The 17,324-nt window shown below is 47.2% G+C and overlaps 2 protein-coding genes across 2 annotated transcripts in view; one reads left to right on the forward strand and one right to left on the reverse strand.

The window, feature by feature from the left end:
• The window catches only part of LOC138766646 (complement C4-B-like), a 54,837-nt gene that overhangs the window by 36,197 nt on the left and 1,316 nt on the right, over window positions 1-17,324 (reverse strand). The window contains exons 2-13 of the mRNA XM_069944243.1: window positions 15,142-15,352; window positions 14,842-15,025; window positions 8,797-8,867; window positions 7,258-7,340; window positions 6,846-6,928; window positions 5,807-5,894; window positions 5,412-5,517; window positions 3,320-3,443; window positions 2,782-2,897; window positions 1,613-1,768; window positions 1,181-1,366; window positions 30-212 (exon numbers count right to left, since the gene is read on the reverse strand). Of these exons, the coding sequence (XP_069800344.1) occupies window positions 30-212; window positions 1,181-1,366; window positions 1,613-1,768; window positions 2,782-2,897; window positions 3,320-3,443; window positions 5,412-5,517; window positions 5,807-5,894; window positions 6,846-6,928; window positions 7,258-7,340; window positions 8,797-8,867; window positions 14,842-15,025; window positions 15,142-15,352 (1,591 nt within the window). The remainder of the gene's footprint in view (window positions 1-29; window positions 213-1,180; window positions 1,367-1,612; window positions 1,769-2,781; window positions 2,898-3,319; window positions 3,444-5,411; window positions 5,518-5,806; window positions 5,895-6,845; window positions 6,929-7,257; window positions 7,341-8,796; window positions 8,868-14,841; window positions 15,026-15,141; window positions 15,353-17,324) is intronic.
• The window catches only part of EGFL8 (EGF like domain multiple 8), a 64,767-nt gene that overhangs the window by 7,996 nt on the left and 39,447 nt on the right, over window positions 1-17,324 (forward strand). The gene's annotated exons all lie outside the window — the stretch shown is intronic.

Genomic DNA, 17,324 nt, shown 5'->3' on the forward strand with positions numbered 1-17,324 from the left:
CACCAGCTGTCTCAGGACACGTCGGTTACCTTGCCTTCACAGACATCAGTGACATCCACCCAAATGGAATTAGCCACAATCTCAGAGCTCAAGTAATAATAGGCGAGAACTCGGAAGGAGGGAACCATCTTGGCGGTGACGAGTACATTGACCACCATGAAATCACTTCTGTCGATAGACTTCAAATCGAGAATCTGACCCTTATTGAGAATCTGAAAAAAGATCAGAACTGAAAGATCAACCTGAAAAGTCCTGATCACATATGGTTTAGCCGTAATAAAATATTTAGAATTACCCAAAGAACAAAAAAACCTCAGACACACACAGGACACTATTGTTCGTGTCTACACTGGATCACAATGGGTACACATTTGTGAAGGTTACTGGCCAGGTACTTTTTGGGATCTGATGATGAGTATGGAGCCTCCATCATCATTACATCACCTATAGATCATACTTACCTTCATACATAGAAAACTTCATCCAACAACAAATCCTTTTTGGTGCATTTTTGGGCAACTATATAATCAGAGCATAAATCATATTTTCACTATAATCAGTTTTCACACCAGACAGTAGCGCAGAGCGAATTGGCTGTGATTTTCACTAGTCAGCTTTGCAGTAGTAGCTGTGACAGACTGAGCAGAGTCATCTCATTATTATCAGTAGAGGATGAGCAAGTAAATAAGTAGACAAGACCGGATAAATCAAGTACATGCTGGTGCACTGTCTATACTATAGAGACAATACAGGACTTGGCTATGTTCACACTTACAGTATTTTGGCAAGTAATTCTGTCAGAATTTTTGGTCAGTATTTGTAGCCAAAATCAGGAGTAGAACTGAAATATTATAATGGGAAGATTTGCACAGCTTCTGTCTTTTCAACCCACTCCTGGTTTCAGTAGAAAAATTACCACCCAAAATACTGTACGAAATACCATGTGTGAACATAGCCCAAAAGTGAGAATTTACTATTTTAACCTACAAGATGATGCACCAATGAACATCTTCCAATCCGCCATTTTCAGGTTTCTTTTGTCTACAGATAATATAGGAAGTTGTTCCATAAGGCATGGTGCCCATTAGTAGCTTTTATTACAAGGAGGAACATCTAAAAAAAACGTCATCGATAGATCATCATGCTGTGTAGGATACTACCTCTCTAAAATGACACTCACCATGTAATAAACTTTCTTAACTTTTGCAGGATCGGGTGTCAAAACCTTCATTGTGACCATTGCAGTTTCTCCAGGGCTCAGTATTTGGTTTGGGATGTCCAGGTGGAGAAAGCTGTTTGCGCTGGAACTATAGGGAGTAAGATGAAGCAGCTCCTCTTGACGGGCGCCGTCCACTCCCGCTGTAACCTGTGATCATTACAAAATATCATAAAGGTGGAAATTCAGAGGCAGTAACCAACATAATATAATGTATCCCTCTAGCCAAGACCGATCTGGGTACAAGTACAGGTCTATAGCATATATACAGAACACAATGGATGTTGCTGCCATCCACATGTAAAATGTAGGCACAGCCTAATAAGGGGAGATCAAAGGAGATGGCGACTAAGCAGGTCAATGGAAATCAAGAAAGATCTGTACATCTGTTGTTACCTTAATTTCAAAGGATTTCTCGTTGGCATTTGCATTGATCTTGAATAATGTTGCTCCATTGTTATCGGATATAACGGAACCTATTTCAGTATTAGATTTGAAGAGCTTGACCATGACACCAGGAGCTGGGGAGCTGTCAGCATGAGTGACCTCTGCCTGTCAATACAGAGCAAGGATAAAGGGAGCTGGAAACACATTCACACTCCAAGAATTCTGTCTTGCAGCCTGCCTTGTATCTGCTCTCCTCTCTCTCTACAGCCTGTATGCTTCTCCCCTGCAGGCTGCCTAACACCTGCCCCTCTCTCTCTACAGCCTATATGATTCTCCTCTGCAGACTCCCTTGTAGCTGATCTCCTCTCTGTCTACAGCCTGTATGATTCTTCCCTGCAGACTATATTGTATCTGCTCTCCTCTCTTTCTCTCTATATGTAGCCTGTATGATTCTCCCCTGCAGACTGCCTTGTATTTGCTCTCCTCTCTCTCTCTCTCTCTCTCTCTATGGCCTGTGTGAGTCTTCCCTACAGACTGCCTTGTATCTGCTCTCCTCCCTCTCTCTCTACAGCCTGTATGATTTTTCCCTGCAGGCTGCCTTGTGTCTGCTCTCCTCTCTCTCTACAGCCTGTATGAGTCTTCCCTGCAGACTGCCTTGTATCTGCTCTCCTCCCTCTCGCTCTACAGCCTGTATGATTTTTCCGTGCAGGCTGCCTCGTGTCTACTCTCCTCCATGTCTACAGCCTGTATGATTCCTCCCTACAGACTGCCTTGTATCTGCTCTCCTCTCTCTCTACAGCCTGTGTGAGCTGTCCCTCAAGATTTCTCTCCCCCTGACCACAATCTAAGCTGGTGTGTAATCTCCTCTCCATCCTTGCTGTGGGAGCAGAAAGTCCTTCTGACATTTTTATCTTATCTTTCTAAAGTTAAATAGTAGGAAATGACTAATAAAGACTATTTAGAAAGTTCATTTTCATTCAGGAAACAAATCAATTGGTAAAATATAAGGACACAGATATCTGCAGCCTTTGTTATCTAGTATCGCTTAATCGAGATACATTTTTATAGTATTTTACCATATTTATCCCACCCATGTAGATTTTTTATTTCTTTGTAGATGAGCCAGTGAGAGTAACACTGTACAGTAGATTATTAAACAAAAAAAAAAAAATTCTCACCACAACCGTTATCGGCATTCCAGGGTTAAAATACCGCCTTGTTTTGGATAAATCCAGACTGTAGGGGGATCGTACGAATTTCACAGAGGTGATCTCCTTCTCTTCTAAAGTTCCGGCTACGAGAAGAACGGAAAAAAAATCAAACATGTCAAGTGACAATTGGCTACAGGACACGAAGACCGGCGGATGTGGAGCTAAAAAAGTTGGCCAGGATAAGACAAACATGGCTGCCTTCTTCCAAAAACAGAACCACACTTTTTTTTTATTTTTTTAAAGGGAAACTTTAGGAAAAACTGACAGGATGGGTGGGAATTTTTTATTGCACCAAATAGGTCTACATTTAGTGACTGCCCATACACTCTAAACATCCTGGCTGTAAAGCATGGGGGACTGAGGGTCAAAGGACACAGATGTTCAGTCCATGAGGCTGATCCCCTCAAAGACTATAACCTGAACACAACAAATATAATACACTCTACAAATATGTATAATACTAGTGTACGGTGTATACGCCATGTATGCAGTTACTAGGACTTACACGCTGACTCTATCACACTGACGGCAATGTACAAGGTGGACCCCACCAGGTTTCCCTCCGGTTGGCCAATCTTCTTTACAATGTCCTCTTTAAGGACCACCACGGTGCCTTCTCCATCCGTCAGCTGGAAGACACGATGAACAAGTAACCAATGGTCAGGAATTATTTATGACACTTTTAATGGGTGAAGTAAAATGGAGAATAATGGTGTTTTTTAATAATATTATTAAAGGGATTGTCCACTTTCTACAAAATAATCTGATCGCATGGTGTTTCACTTATGGGATCCCGTTGATCGGCTCTGATCTGGGGATAAACCTGTTCAGTATGACTGCAGTGCCACCACAGGAGGAATGAAGTATTACACTGTATCAATGGAGAGCTCTGTAATGCAAATGTGTTGGATCCTCCAGGGAAAGACACACTCTGTCCTCAGGCTAAGGGCCCTATTCCACCGGACGATTATCGTTCAGATTATCGTTAAATTGTTCGAATCTAAACGATAATTGTTCGGTTGAAATGCAGTTAACGATTAACGACCGAACAAGAAATCGTTGATCGCTTTATAAGACCTGGACCTATTTTTATCGTTGCTCATTTGCAAAACGTTCGCAAATCGTTCGCATTGAATAAGACATCGTTCGGTCGTTCGCAGTAGATACAAACGCAATAGCGAATAAATAGCGAAGAAAAAACAATCGCAATTACGATCATAAGTAACGATTATCGTTCCATGGAAATGAATGAACGTTTTCAGGTCTTTCGCAATAGCGGTCGTTTGAGATCGTTAATCGTTAACGATTATGCTAACGATAATCGTCCGGTGGAATAGGGCCCTAAGAGATGACAATCCTAGGGGTCCTCTTCTATTATCTTACTTGGAGATGAGTTCTCTACAGCGAGGGTTCTCCTTTAAGATCTCACTATTATTATGATAATGATAGAGAAATAGAGAAATGTACTCCCTGCTTGTTCAGGCTCTGCATTATGATGATAAGGTGTCGTAGAGTTGTAACAGTTATTGATATCACATCATGATTTAGGATTGGATTTACTTAAAGGGGTATTCCACTGAAAATGATCTTTTCACCATTTAATAGTCAAATAAACAAGTTACACATGTAGGCCATAGGATGTAGGCAGGGCTTCTGCACCATTTGCAAGCTTTTCCTTCCTACTCTCCCCCTCCTGACGCTATAAACCTGCTAGACACAAGTCTTCTCTGTCTCACTCCTGCTCTTTCCCCCCTCCCTTCTGAGACGTGGATCACGTGTTCTCCGTCTCTGCTGTGGTCCGGGTTGTAAGCGCTAGCCAATCCAGACCAATCCAGAGCACTGATCTCAGTGGTGGGTTACTGCACAGATCTCAGTGGTGAGTTACTGCTACTAACCCGGCCCCCAGACTGATCAAGAGCACAGTGATCTCAGTGGTGGGTTACTGCTACTAACCCGGCCCCCAGACAGATCCAGAGCACTGATCTCAGTGGTGGGTTACTGCTCTAACCCGGCCCCCATACAGATCCAGAGCACTGACCTCAGTGGTGGGTTACTGCTCTAACCCGGCCCCCAGACAGATCCAGAGCACTGATCTCAGTGGTGGGTTACTGCTCTAACCCGGCCCCCATACAGATCCAGAGCACTGACCTCAGTGGTGGGTTACTGCTCTAACCCGGCCCCCAGACAGATCCAGAGCACTGATCTCAGTGATGGGTTACTGCTGCTCACATGGCCCACTGCAGAGAAGGAGGACAGCTTATCGACATCCTCCATTCAAAATATGGTGGCTGATCAGCCACTAGGGTAAGGGGCCAGACTTCATAGCATTTAGCAGGCTCAGCGAGCAATGTGCTAGGATGCTCTGGGTATGGGTAATGGGTAATTTGCATGAATGGGATATGTAGTTTCCTGGCTGGCACCATCTTTAAAATAATCCCTGATATAGAAAAAGTTCTACAGGATAAACGGAGGCACCGAGGAGAGCAGGAGAGGTATCAAAAAAGACCTTGATTGCAGAATACCCCTTTAAGAAATGATTTAGACAGGACTTTGTAGCTATGGAAATAGATGTTTGGTTAGGTGAGAACCATAATCACCTTCACATTCTGCTCCAAGCCTTGTAGTAAAGTCTTCTGCCCATCCTGACCTATTATCCCCAGGCGTATGTAAGTGCTACCTTTCACATTTTCCCCGTACACGTATCTGGATCAGTCAGAAACAAGAGACAATGGTTATGTACATAAGGGTATGGTATACAGAATACATAGCACCACTGGATATGACATTGGTAAGAGGAGAGCATCGATGGTGGATGATGGACTCAACACTAAACAACTCTCAACAGCGCGGCTGCCTAGTGCGTAATAGTCAGACCACATTCATTTTTTATGGGAAACCCCTATAAGCCTAACAGTTTTGAGCCTGGATGTGCTGTGCAGGTGTCGGCACTCCTCTTACCATGTAATATGTATAGTCATCATTGAGTCTTTACCTGGCTTCAACTTTGATTTTAAATTCTTTCTCGGAAATCAAGAAGTGAGGATTTTCTGGAATTATCTTCACCTCGAAATTGGGCAAAACTGACAAAAAAAAAAAAAAAAATATTCATTACAAAGACAAGTGACATGTGGACAAGTCAACGAAGTGCAGTGTAGGATATAGTTGTGTTGGTTGAGTTGTACTGAGTAATACAAGAAGTAGAGTAGCAGAGAGGAGGATGCCGTCAGAGTCTCAACCCATGTAGTACTGTGCTCTGCCAGGATGTTGGAGGATGAGGTAGAATACTTAGAAGAGTTAGAATAAGAAGAACACCTGTGCCCATGTATTGACCTTTGACTTCAGTCTTCACACCACCTTATGCCCCCTAGACTTGGCTGAACCTTCCTAATGGTTGACACAGGCCCCATACCTTGTTACCTGGGATGAGCGGAGTGCTGACACCCACGCTGTGAGACAGAGTTCCTAGGCTACAGCAACTTTGCTCTGTCCGGACCAGTTCCTGGTTCCGTGGCTTTGTTGTGAATACTGTCCTGCACTGTGACTTCTCCTTGTCCTCGGCGTGGGTTGAGGTTATCTCTGGCTAGTCCTCTCTTAAGAGGAGTTTAACAGTGCATAGTGCTTTATAGTGTTACTAGTGAAGAAGTTGTGAGAGGCGTGCTGTCTTGCGTCCTTCCCATGCGGGGTACTGACTAAGACTGACCTACTCTTTCTGTCTCCCGCGTGATTCACTTCCTCCCCAGCGTGCAAGGTGCGCTGCGAGTTGGTGAAAAAAGTGCAACAGAAGAAGAAAGGAGGGAGATGATAGGAAAGAAGAAAGCAGAAATCTTACTGGTCTACAGATACTGGTGACACATAAAAACAACCCTTTGCAATCCTTCAGCTGTGCAGCTTCCATACACATATAATACAGTGACATCTAGTGGCTAACTTTTAGTACTACTTTCATCACAATAATAATACAATAAGTACAGACTTTTGCGAAAGGTGTATACAGTATAACTGCAACACCCCTAGTGGGATACCACACTCACCATACTTCTTTACTTCAAATTCGGTTGTGGAGTTTGATTCCGGAGCTGAGTTGTAATAAGCAGAAATCTTCCACACCCCGGGGCTGAGGGAGAAAATATTACATGTAAAGCAGCATGTATGGGAACCGGAGAGGTTCCTAATCTCTGGAAGAGCCATATACCGGACAGAGGATGGTAGTGGTGATGGTGGAACCCTGAGCCACCATGCTGGATTAGGACTTTTGCTGGGTAGTCCCTGCACTCTATTCAAGAGAAGATACTCCAAAAACGCTGTACAACACTGAAGCAGCAGGGAATCCCCAGAGATGTGAGCTCAGCATCACAAAATACCAATGCGTAGGCATATAACACAAGGTACAAGTTAAGTAATGTAAAGGGAAATACCCAAGATATGGACTAAAACTCGACTTACGAGGAGATATCCGGAATCTGGATCTTTCCATTTATTATAGTCGCCTTCTTTTGAATACTCGTTACCGTCAAACCTTCGGCGTTCTTAGTGATGTCAATGTCAGGAAGAGAAATATGGAAAAGAGAAGTAACGAAGATAAAAGTCATAGCCAGGCTTCTCTGTAGCAGGTGCAAAGATTCCTTCTAAAAACCTTGGCACAGGTAAGGTGGCATGCTGTTACCCCCACAATCTATGCCATTCTAGAGTCCTAAAAAACTGGGTGGCAACCTTAAGTGGTTGAAGTGTTGGTCTTTAAGTCATCGCCCAGTATTCCCAGAAACAGCTCAATAGAAAAGTGTTCTTGTGTATGATGGGGTCACTGTAAGCCCTATGGGTCTGTCCGGATGGCAGCTATCTCATGTGTATGGTGGTGTCACTGCCACCCTATGGGCCTGTCCGGATGGCAGCTATCTCATGTGTATGGTGGTGTCACTGTCAGCCCTATGGGCCTGTCCGGATGGCAGCTATCTCATGTGTATGGTGGGGTCTCAGTAAGCATAATGGGCCTGTCCGGATGGCAGCTATCTCATGTGTATGGTGGGGTCGCAGTAAGCCTAATGGGCCTGTCCGGATGGCAGCTATCTCATGTGTATGGTGGGGTCGCAGTAAGCCTAATGGGCCTGTCCGGATGGCAGCTATCTCATGTGCATGGTGGGGTCGCAGTAAGCCTAATGGGCCTGTCCGGATGGCAGCTATCTCATGTGTATGGTGGGGTCGCAGTAAGCCTAATGGGCCTGTCCGGATGGCAGCTATCTCATGTGTATGGTGGGGTCTCTGTAAGCCCAATGGGCCTGTCCGGTTGGCAGCTATCTCATGTGCATGGTGGGGTCGCAGTAAGCCTAATGGGCCTGTCCGGATGGCAGCTATCTCATGTGCATGGTGGGGTCGCAGTAAGCCTAATGGGCCTGTCCGGATGGCAGCTATCTCATGTGTATGGTGGGGTCGCAGTAAGCCTAATGGGCCTGTCCGGTTGGCAGCTATCTCATGTGTATGGTGGGGCCGCAGTCAGACCAATGGGCCTGTCCGGATGGTAGTTCTTTAGTGTATGGTGGGGTCTCTGTCAGGGCAATGGGCCTGTCCAATTGGGTCTGCGCCACACTCATATTGTAGTCTCACAGTCAAAGTTCATTGAAATAACAGATTAGACAGCAAACAAACAAGAGTTCAAAGTCAAATCAAATATCACAGGTTAAAAACATAGGAAGCCCCTCATGAAACAAAAAATCACTTAAAATGGCTCTCCACATTGACCATCATTATAAGGATCCATTGAAAATAGGCTGATCCCACAGTGTCCCCCTGCTGGGACTCTCAGCGATCAGCCCATGTGGGGAAACCTGGCAGTAGGTGTTCAGTTTTCCTACAGCGCCACCACAGGCTAAACCAAGTATTACAGTGTGGGAGCTGTGTACATATGTGTCTCTGTATATCCAGAACAGATCTGCACATTGCTTTACTCTTCCACATTCATGATCATGTTGTACATCCAGGACTACTCACAAACACAGAGCACGTGGTTAGCTCCATCGTGGGTCTCATCATGTGATCCAGAGTAAAGACACGGAAATTTACTGGAGAGAAATAGTCAGAGTATAAAAAAATGCAAAGACATGTAAGTATGGGATAGATAGATAGATAGATAGATAGATAGATAGATAGATAGATAGATAGGAGATAGATAGATAGATAGATAGATAGATAGATAGATAGATAGATAGATAGATAGATAATAGGTGATAGATAGATAGATAGATAGGAGATAGATAGATAGATAGGAGATAGATAGATAGATAATAGATAGATAGGAGATAGATAGATAGATAGATAGATAGATAGATAGATAGATAGATAGGAGATAGATAGATAGATAGATAGATAGGAGATAGATAGATAGATAGATAGACAGACAGACAGATAGGAGATAGATAGATAGATAGATAGATAGATATCCGCAGGACTCAGTATGAGGGCGGGTTCCAGCAAACCGTATCAGGATCCACTGATACTTGTGCCAAATATACATCAAAAAGTTGCAGCACTCCAAAAAGGTTTTTGGACAGGTGCACAGGGGAGAGAAAAACACCTGTGGTGGGACACCACAGATAGCTAGATAGATAAAAAATAAAAAAGGAGAAGTCGCACATCCAAAGTAATGTGGCGGGTGCTAGAGGAGTTAAATCACCAGGCTTGGAGATTCCACAGGTGTAGAATGAAGAGTCCACAGCACACCAGCTCAGGGTCTAAAAAAAGTGTTGGTTTATTCCAAAAGGTGTACAAAAACAGAGGATGCAACAGGTCCTCTGTCAGCCTAATGGGCCTGTCCAGATGGCAGCTATCCCATATGTATGGTGGGGTCGCTGTCAAACCAATGATAGATAATAGATAGATAGATAGATAGATAGATAGATAGATAGATAGATAGATAGATAGGAGATAGATAGATAAGAGATAGATAGGAGATAGATAGATAGATAGATAGATAGATAGATAGATAGGAGATAGATAGATAGATAGATAGATAGATAGATAGGAGATAGATAGATAGATAGCTAGATAGATATGCGATGCCCTGGCCCCTGGGGGCCACTTCCTTAGTGCTGGTGTTATGAGCGGGCAATGACCGGGGCAGCTGCAGGGGTTATACTTGTCACGGTATAGGCCTGAGGGCGGCACAGCTGTAGGGCCGGTCTGTGGAATCTGCGGGTGATGATGGGCATGCGATTCTTCGCTGCACTTAGTCAGGGCACCAGTTAGTGGACACCAATGCCAGGGTTCAGTAACAGCGGTTTTATTATAGAAAAGGTAACTAGTAGCAACAGTTCTGTCCGGATGCAACCGGGTATATAGCAGGCTTTGACAAATAAAGCAGGAGTGGTGCTGCATAGGCTGTGAGAATACGTGCCAGATGATGGGAGTAGGAGTATGAGAGGAATAGCATTGCTGGGTGGATTAGCTTGAGAATAATACTTGCTGTGAATCCTTGCAGCGATGAGGAGAGATAACGGAATGACACCCAGATGAGAGAGAAGAAACTCTGGACACTTGAGCAGGCAGATACAGCCGAAGACTTGGATACAGCAGCAGAATCAGTCACTCTTCTTATGGTGAAGAGGCTGCAGAGAAGAAGCCCAACTCCTCTGAGGCAGGAGAGGGACGACACACATCCTCCTTGCTTGGAAGCAGGGGGAAGACTAACTTGTTAGGAGGAAGTGGGAGGTCACATGGTTGCTCCTGGCCAGAGCTAGTCGGCCATTGGAGGAACCATGGTTACAGGTCACGTGATCAACAGCCTTGCATACCACTGTACACTGTAATAATACACAGGAATACATGACAATACACATGAAAATGCACATTACCAGAGAATACTAGGGGAAAACCAGCAGCAGTTGCAGTGCAAACACTTACCAGAACAGGCATTGACACAGCAATAGAAATGGCCATAATAGGAGTAGTAGTCTGTATGTTCTGGGACACTGCATACCTCCCTAGCAAATTTGAGCCGACCTCGGCGAATCTAGAAGGCAGCAAACATGAATAGACCGGACAATCAAACAACAGGATTGAATGATGAGAGTGAGTGTGATGAGGTGTGTGTTTCCCACGCCCAAGGCACAGGTGAGAAGAGAGAGAAGATGAGAAACCCTAGTGGCAGGACTTCACCTAGGGGTGCCTAACTTACTCTGGCGACCAGGTAGCTAGTGCGTGAACCATCTGACGTGTAAGCCAGGACAACTTAACTGCTGGCGGGTGACCCTCCATATTCCAGCCAGTTAGACAGTAGGTTTTCTGTTAAATGTGTTACCCTACTGGAGGAGAACGTGAAGACCTGTGTACTATCTTGGCGTGTCTGAGTAGTGTCTTGGATACCTGGAAGAGAAAAGAACAAAATAATAAAAGCAAACATACATGGGGGCCCCTTACATACCAGTCAATCATACAACACAATTACTCAATAGGCCAAACACACGAAAGGGTATCCAAGGTGCAATATGTATGGACTAGTGTGAATGTTAGGTATGACTATGTGTGATAACTACTGTGTTGGGACAAGACAGAGGTGAACAAATACCGGAACCAAAAGGAAGGGAAACACAAGGGACAACAAATACTGCGAGGTCTTGAGGAGAACTGGCTCACATGAATCTGAATGAAACCTGAGAGAAATCTGAATGAAAATCTGAGAAAAAATCTGCATACAAACTGGCTCAACTAAATCTTTCCAGCTATAGATATGATAATAATACACAATAATGAGACTGGATGAGAAAATACACTCCTACATAAACTGGACTTTCTCTGAGGTATATGTAAACTGACTTCTCTTACTCAGAGGAGGAGCTATGTGACTTAGACACTGGAAAAATATACTGTTTTACAAAAGAGGCACTCTACTCTGAGGCAATCTATGTAACCTCTTGCTTACTCAGAGGAGGAAATACAAAGACTTTGATAACACTGGAATGCCATAGTAGGAAAAGTGCAATAATGAAATAAGTGCAATAATACCCTGTGTGGAACACACAATCACAGGAAAGTGCATTAGGAAGGAATGGGTTAAGTGTCTCTGTTAGGTAGAGTCTCTTTTAGGCAATTGGAACATCGTCCATGTAAAAGGCTCTGGGACAGGCACTAGAGAACCTTTTGTTATTGTAAGTGTCCATCAGCTCATGGCTGGTTAGTACAGGGAACTTGGTCAGGAGGACCAGGCACGAACCTTGAACGTTGCATACACTAGAATGGTGAAACAGCACACAAAAAAAAAACACAGTCATAGAACTGAGCCCTTGGGAGGACATTTAACAGAAATGTCCTGGAGGATCCCAAGTGGCACCCCTCTTTTTCTCCCAGGGATAATACCGGGAGGAAGCCGGAGCAGGAGCATCATCTGCTGCGGTGGTGACCACGAGGCTAGGGGTCACGGTGGTCACAGGAGAGACAGTAGGGGCTACTGTGGTCACAGGAGAGACAGTAGGGGCCACGTGGTAGGTGGTGGTAGTGGAGGAGACAGCAGCTTTAGCCACGGCAGGGAAAGGAGCGGTGCTAGCAGCCGAAGTAGATGGGCCCGGAGCAGGGGGCGCGGCGACAAGTGAGCCCAGGGGCTTGAAATCAGGCCAGTCCTCGTCCCATTGCTCTGATGGAGAAGGCAGGAAGGGCCGTTGCACCGCATGTTTTGGCCTGGTGATAGCGGCTGCCCAGGGGCCTTTCGGGGAACCCACCAGGGTATACTCTACCACCTCCCCGGGACTGAGGTTATTCAGGTAGCCCGGCTGGTACTCGCGCATCACGGCCCTTCTGTTAGCGAGTACCAGTAGGCCGGTGTAGGAATCCATGATGAGGCCATACCCCCGCTGTTTATCAAATTTAGTAACGGTCCCCCGTCTCCGCTCTAGGGGAGCCTCACCTGGCTTAGGCCTCTCCAGCTTCCGGATGAACAGTCGCTCGGAAGCAGCGTTGGATTCAGCAAATGGAGTATATGGATGGTCCCACAGGGGAGCATAGTCTGGATAGGGCACAGTCGGGGGCTCCTCCGGCACTAGGCCAGACTTGGCAGGCAGGCCCCCCTTAGTGGAAGAAGCAGTGGGTGGCTGGGCCGTAGTGGGGCTAACCGTCACGGTGCTAGCCATGGTAGGGGCGGTCTGAGTCACCGGAGGCAAGAGAGAGAGGGCCTGCTGAATCTCCTCGGCTATTCTGCTGATGATGGGGTCATCACCAAACACCCACTGCGGCAAGGAAGGTGTCTCGGGCTCAGGGAGCCGCCAGGGGCTGGTGAAACAGGAGGCCTTCGGCTTTTTCCCTTTACTAGGGCCGGGTAACGGGGTGTCCGGAGGTCCGGTACTCACTATTTCGTCCCGTTCCGGTGAAGTCGATCCTCCGGTGGAGAAGGCCAAGTCGGACTCGCTGGAACGGCCGGTCTCCGGGGAAGGACTGGTGCCGGATGATGGTCCCCCGTCCGGGTCAGCGCAGAGTGGAGTGGAAGCCCGGGTGGAACCTATGTCGTCCGACGCAACGGAGCCCCAGCTGGAGTCGCTGTCCGGAGGTAGCGGAGTTAGGAGACAGGCAGGATCTACCTCCGCTAGGCTTGTAGGCCATTCAGGCACAACGGGAGCAGCAGCAGCGAAGATGCACTCCTCAGGGGTCGCCATCTTGTCTCGCTCTGGCCGGAACTTGTAGCAGGAAGGGGAGGAGCGCCAGGCTGGAGGATCAGGCTCCAAAGTCTGCCCAGCAACAATGACGTCAGTGGAAGCGGCCGGCCAATCAGGAGAGACACAGTCATTATCAATGGCGCCAAACAATTCCCGCTTCTCGGCCGCATGGCAGTTAACCCCCTCGTCACTGAGGGATGGCGCAGGTAGAAATAACAGCAAGAAGCGGCCATTTTGTGTACAGTCCCAGCCGTGCAGCGACTCAGTTATTAGAACTCCCATGGCAATTTTAGCACAGTCTCTGGAGACGATAGTAAACTGTAGATCTGGTACACCGCGTGGCGGGTAAATCCTGTTCGTGACGCCAAAAATGCGATGCCCTGGCCCCTGGGGGCCACTTCCTTAGTGCTGGTGTTATGAGCGGGCAATGACCGGGGCAGCTGCAGGGGTTATACTTGTCACGGTATAGGCCTGAGGGCGGCACAGCTGTAGGGCCGGTCTGTGGAATCTGCGGGTGATGATGGGCATGCGATTCTTCGCTGCACTTAGTCAGGGCACCAGTTAGTGGACACCAATGCCAGGGTTCAGTAACAGCGGTTTTATTATAGAAAAGGTAACTAGTAGCAACAGTTCTGTCCGGATGCAACCGGGTATATAGCAGGCTTTGACAAATAAAGCAGGAGTGGTGCTGCATAGGCTGTGAGAATACGTGCCAGATGATGGGAGTAGGAGTATGAGAGGAATAGCATTGCTGGGTGGATTAGCTTGAGAATAATACTTGCTGTGAATCCTTGCAGCGATGAGGAGAGATAACGGAATGACACCCAGATGAGAGAGAAGAAACTCTGGACACTTGAGCAGGCAGATACAGCCGAAGACTTGGATACAGCAGCAGAATCAGTCACTCTTCTTATGGTGAAGAGGCTGCAGAGAAGAAGCCCAACTCCTCTGAGGCAGGAGAGGGACGACACACATCCTCCTTGCTTGGAAGCAGGGGGAAGACTAACTTGTTAGGAGGAAGTGGGAGGTCACATGGTTGCTCCTGGCCAGAGCTAGTCGGCCATTGGAGGAACCATGGTTACAGGTCACGTGATCAACAGCCTTGCATACCACTGTACACTGTAATAATACACAGGAATACATGACAATACACATGAAAATGCACATTACCAGAGAATACTAGGGGAAAACCAGCAGCAGTTGCAGTGCAAACACTTACCAGAACAGGCATTGACACAGCAATAGAAATGGCCATAATAGGAGTAGTAGTCTGTATGTTCTGGGACACTGCAGATAGATAGATAGATAGATAGATAGGAGATAGACAGATAGATAGATAGATAGATAGATAGATAGATAGATAGATAGATAGATGATAGATATTGGATAGAGCGCACACCTGTTTCCTTGGGAGTATATATACTCTTGTCAGTCTGGATGAAGATGTATCCTCTTTTGTAGGCCACAGGTATGAAGACTACTTGGTCCTTTGCGGCTATGGACGGGCTACTTACTACCAGCCGAACATAGCGGTCGCTCCTCTTCTTATCCAGGTTACACAATGTGGCCTTCTGAGGGGTGAGCTGTGGACACAAGGCAGGACGGAGTGATATATACAGTATATACACAGTGTACATAGCTGCCTAAAACCCTTGTGAACCCTGGGGAACTATGAAGTAGAGGACCCCATTGTCTTTACCTGTATTGTCTGCTTGCTGATGTAGCCGTTCCCTTGGTTCAGTGTTACGGTATATTTCTCGCTACACTTATCGTAACTTTTCTGGCTCCTCAGGTAGATCTCCACTTTGATGTTAGTATTGGCAGCCGGTACGCCCTGGGGCCACTCCACCTGCACCCACACATCCTCCCCCACACCGAGGTGCAGAAGACGAGGGGCGGTGACCAGGAACCTACAGATGAGATGAGGAGACCATTGTTATTAGGGGTCATGGACATTATAGCGACTTACCATCCCTCTATGAGCGATTCTCCTGTATTGCCCCCCCCCCCCCCCCGAGTCAGCCATGATGTCTGGCCATAAGGTCACTCTCAGCATGAGGTACAGACAGGGCCGTCTTACCCATTGGGCAGGGTAGGCGGCTGCCCAGGGGCCCTTGTGTCCTAGGGGGCCCCTTGCCATCTGTGACCTGTATTTTTCGCTTTATAAGACGGACTTATAAAACTAAGTTCGTCCTATAAAGCGAAGACGGCTCCCAAGCAGTGCTGGGCACCGCAAGGAAGCCGTCCCGCCCGCCCCCTGCATTGCCACTCACTATGCATATGCATAGTGAGCGGCCCTGAGCGACCCCCTCAGCCCACCCAGCCCGCCCCTTCTATCACCGCTCAGCTGAGCCGATCAAAAGCCCAGGAAAGTGCAATGAGCAGCACTTTCCTGGGCTTCTGATCGACTCAGCTAAGCAGGGATAGAAGGGGCGGGCGGTCCCGGAACTCACCGGCCCCCTGCAGCTGATGTCTCCCGGCAGCGTGTTCCCAACATCCTCCGGGAACAGGCAGCGGGGTACAGAGTCTCTCTGTACCCCGCTGCCTGTGCCCGGAGGATGTCGGGAACACGCTGCTGGGAGACATCAGCTGCAGGGGGCCGCCGGACAGGTGAGTAACTGGTTTGTTGTTTTGGGGGGCACTGGCTACTATGGGGGCACTGGCTACTATGGGGGGCACTGGCTACTATGGGGGTACTGACTACTAAGGGGGGCACTGGCTACTATGGGGAACACTGGCTACTATGGGGCTACTGGCTACTATGGGGGTACTGGCTACTATGGTGGCACTGGCTACTATGGGGGCACTGGCTACTATGGGGGGCACTGGCTACTATGGGGGTACTGACTACTATGGGGGGCACTGGCTACTATGGGGAACACTGGCTACTATGGGGCTACTGGCTACTATGGGGGTACTGGCTACTATGGGGGGCACTGGCTACTATGGGGGCACTGGCTACTATGGGGGCACTGGCTACTATGGGGGGCACTATATGGGGGGATTGGCTACTATGGGGGGCACTATATGGGGGGATTGGCTACTATGGGGGGCACTATATGCAAAGATGTGGGGGATTTGATGGCGGCGGTTGGGGGGGGGTCAATTCGCACCTCTGCACAGGGGCCCATAATGCTGTTAAGACGGCCCTGGTACTGGCTACTAGGGGGGTACTGGCTACTATGGGGGGCACTGGCTACTATGGGGGGCACTGGCTACTATGGTGGCACTGGCTACTATGGGGGCACTGGCTACTATGGGGGGCACTGGCTACTATGGGGGGATTGGCTACTATGGGGGGCACTATATGGGGGGATTGGCTACTATGGGGGGCACTATATGGGGGGATTGGCTTCTATGGGGGGCACTATATGCAAAGATGTGGGGGATTTGATGGCGGCGGTTGGGGGGGGGGGCAATTCGCACCTCTGCCCTGGGACCCATAATGCTGTTAAGACGGCCCTGGGTACAGAGTATACATACATGTCTATACGCAGCACACAGTATGGGCACCATGCAGAGTCACCCAAAGTCACCCAAATATAGGGCTGGCATTATTGCCGTATCTGCTCCTGAATAAGCTATTAACTACAGTAAGTGTCATCAGTACTATATGACTGTATTACAGTATTACACTGGTATTACTGGGTGCTGCGTGACACTGTTGTTATATGACACTGAGTAATACTGTTGTCATTGTGCAGTGTATGATACTATTATTATTGGGCACTATTATCGGGCGCTGTATGATACTATTATTATGGGGCACTGTATGATACTATTATTATGGGCGCTGTATGATACTATTATTATGGGGCGCTGTATGATACTGTTATTATGGGGCACTGTATGATACTATTATTATGGGGTGCTGTATGATAC

The sequence above is a fragment of the Dendropsophus ebraccatus genome, chromosome 10 (genome assembly GCF_027789765.1).
Source record: "Dendropsophus ebraccatus isolate aDenEbr1 chromosome 10, aDenEbr1.pat, whole genome shotgun sequence".
In the NCBI taxonomy this organism is placed as follows: domain Eukaryota; kingdom Metazoa; phylum Chordata; class Amphibia; order Anura; family Hylidae; genus Dendropsophus; species Dendropsophus ebraccatus.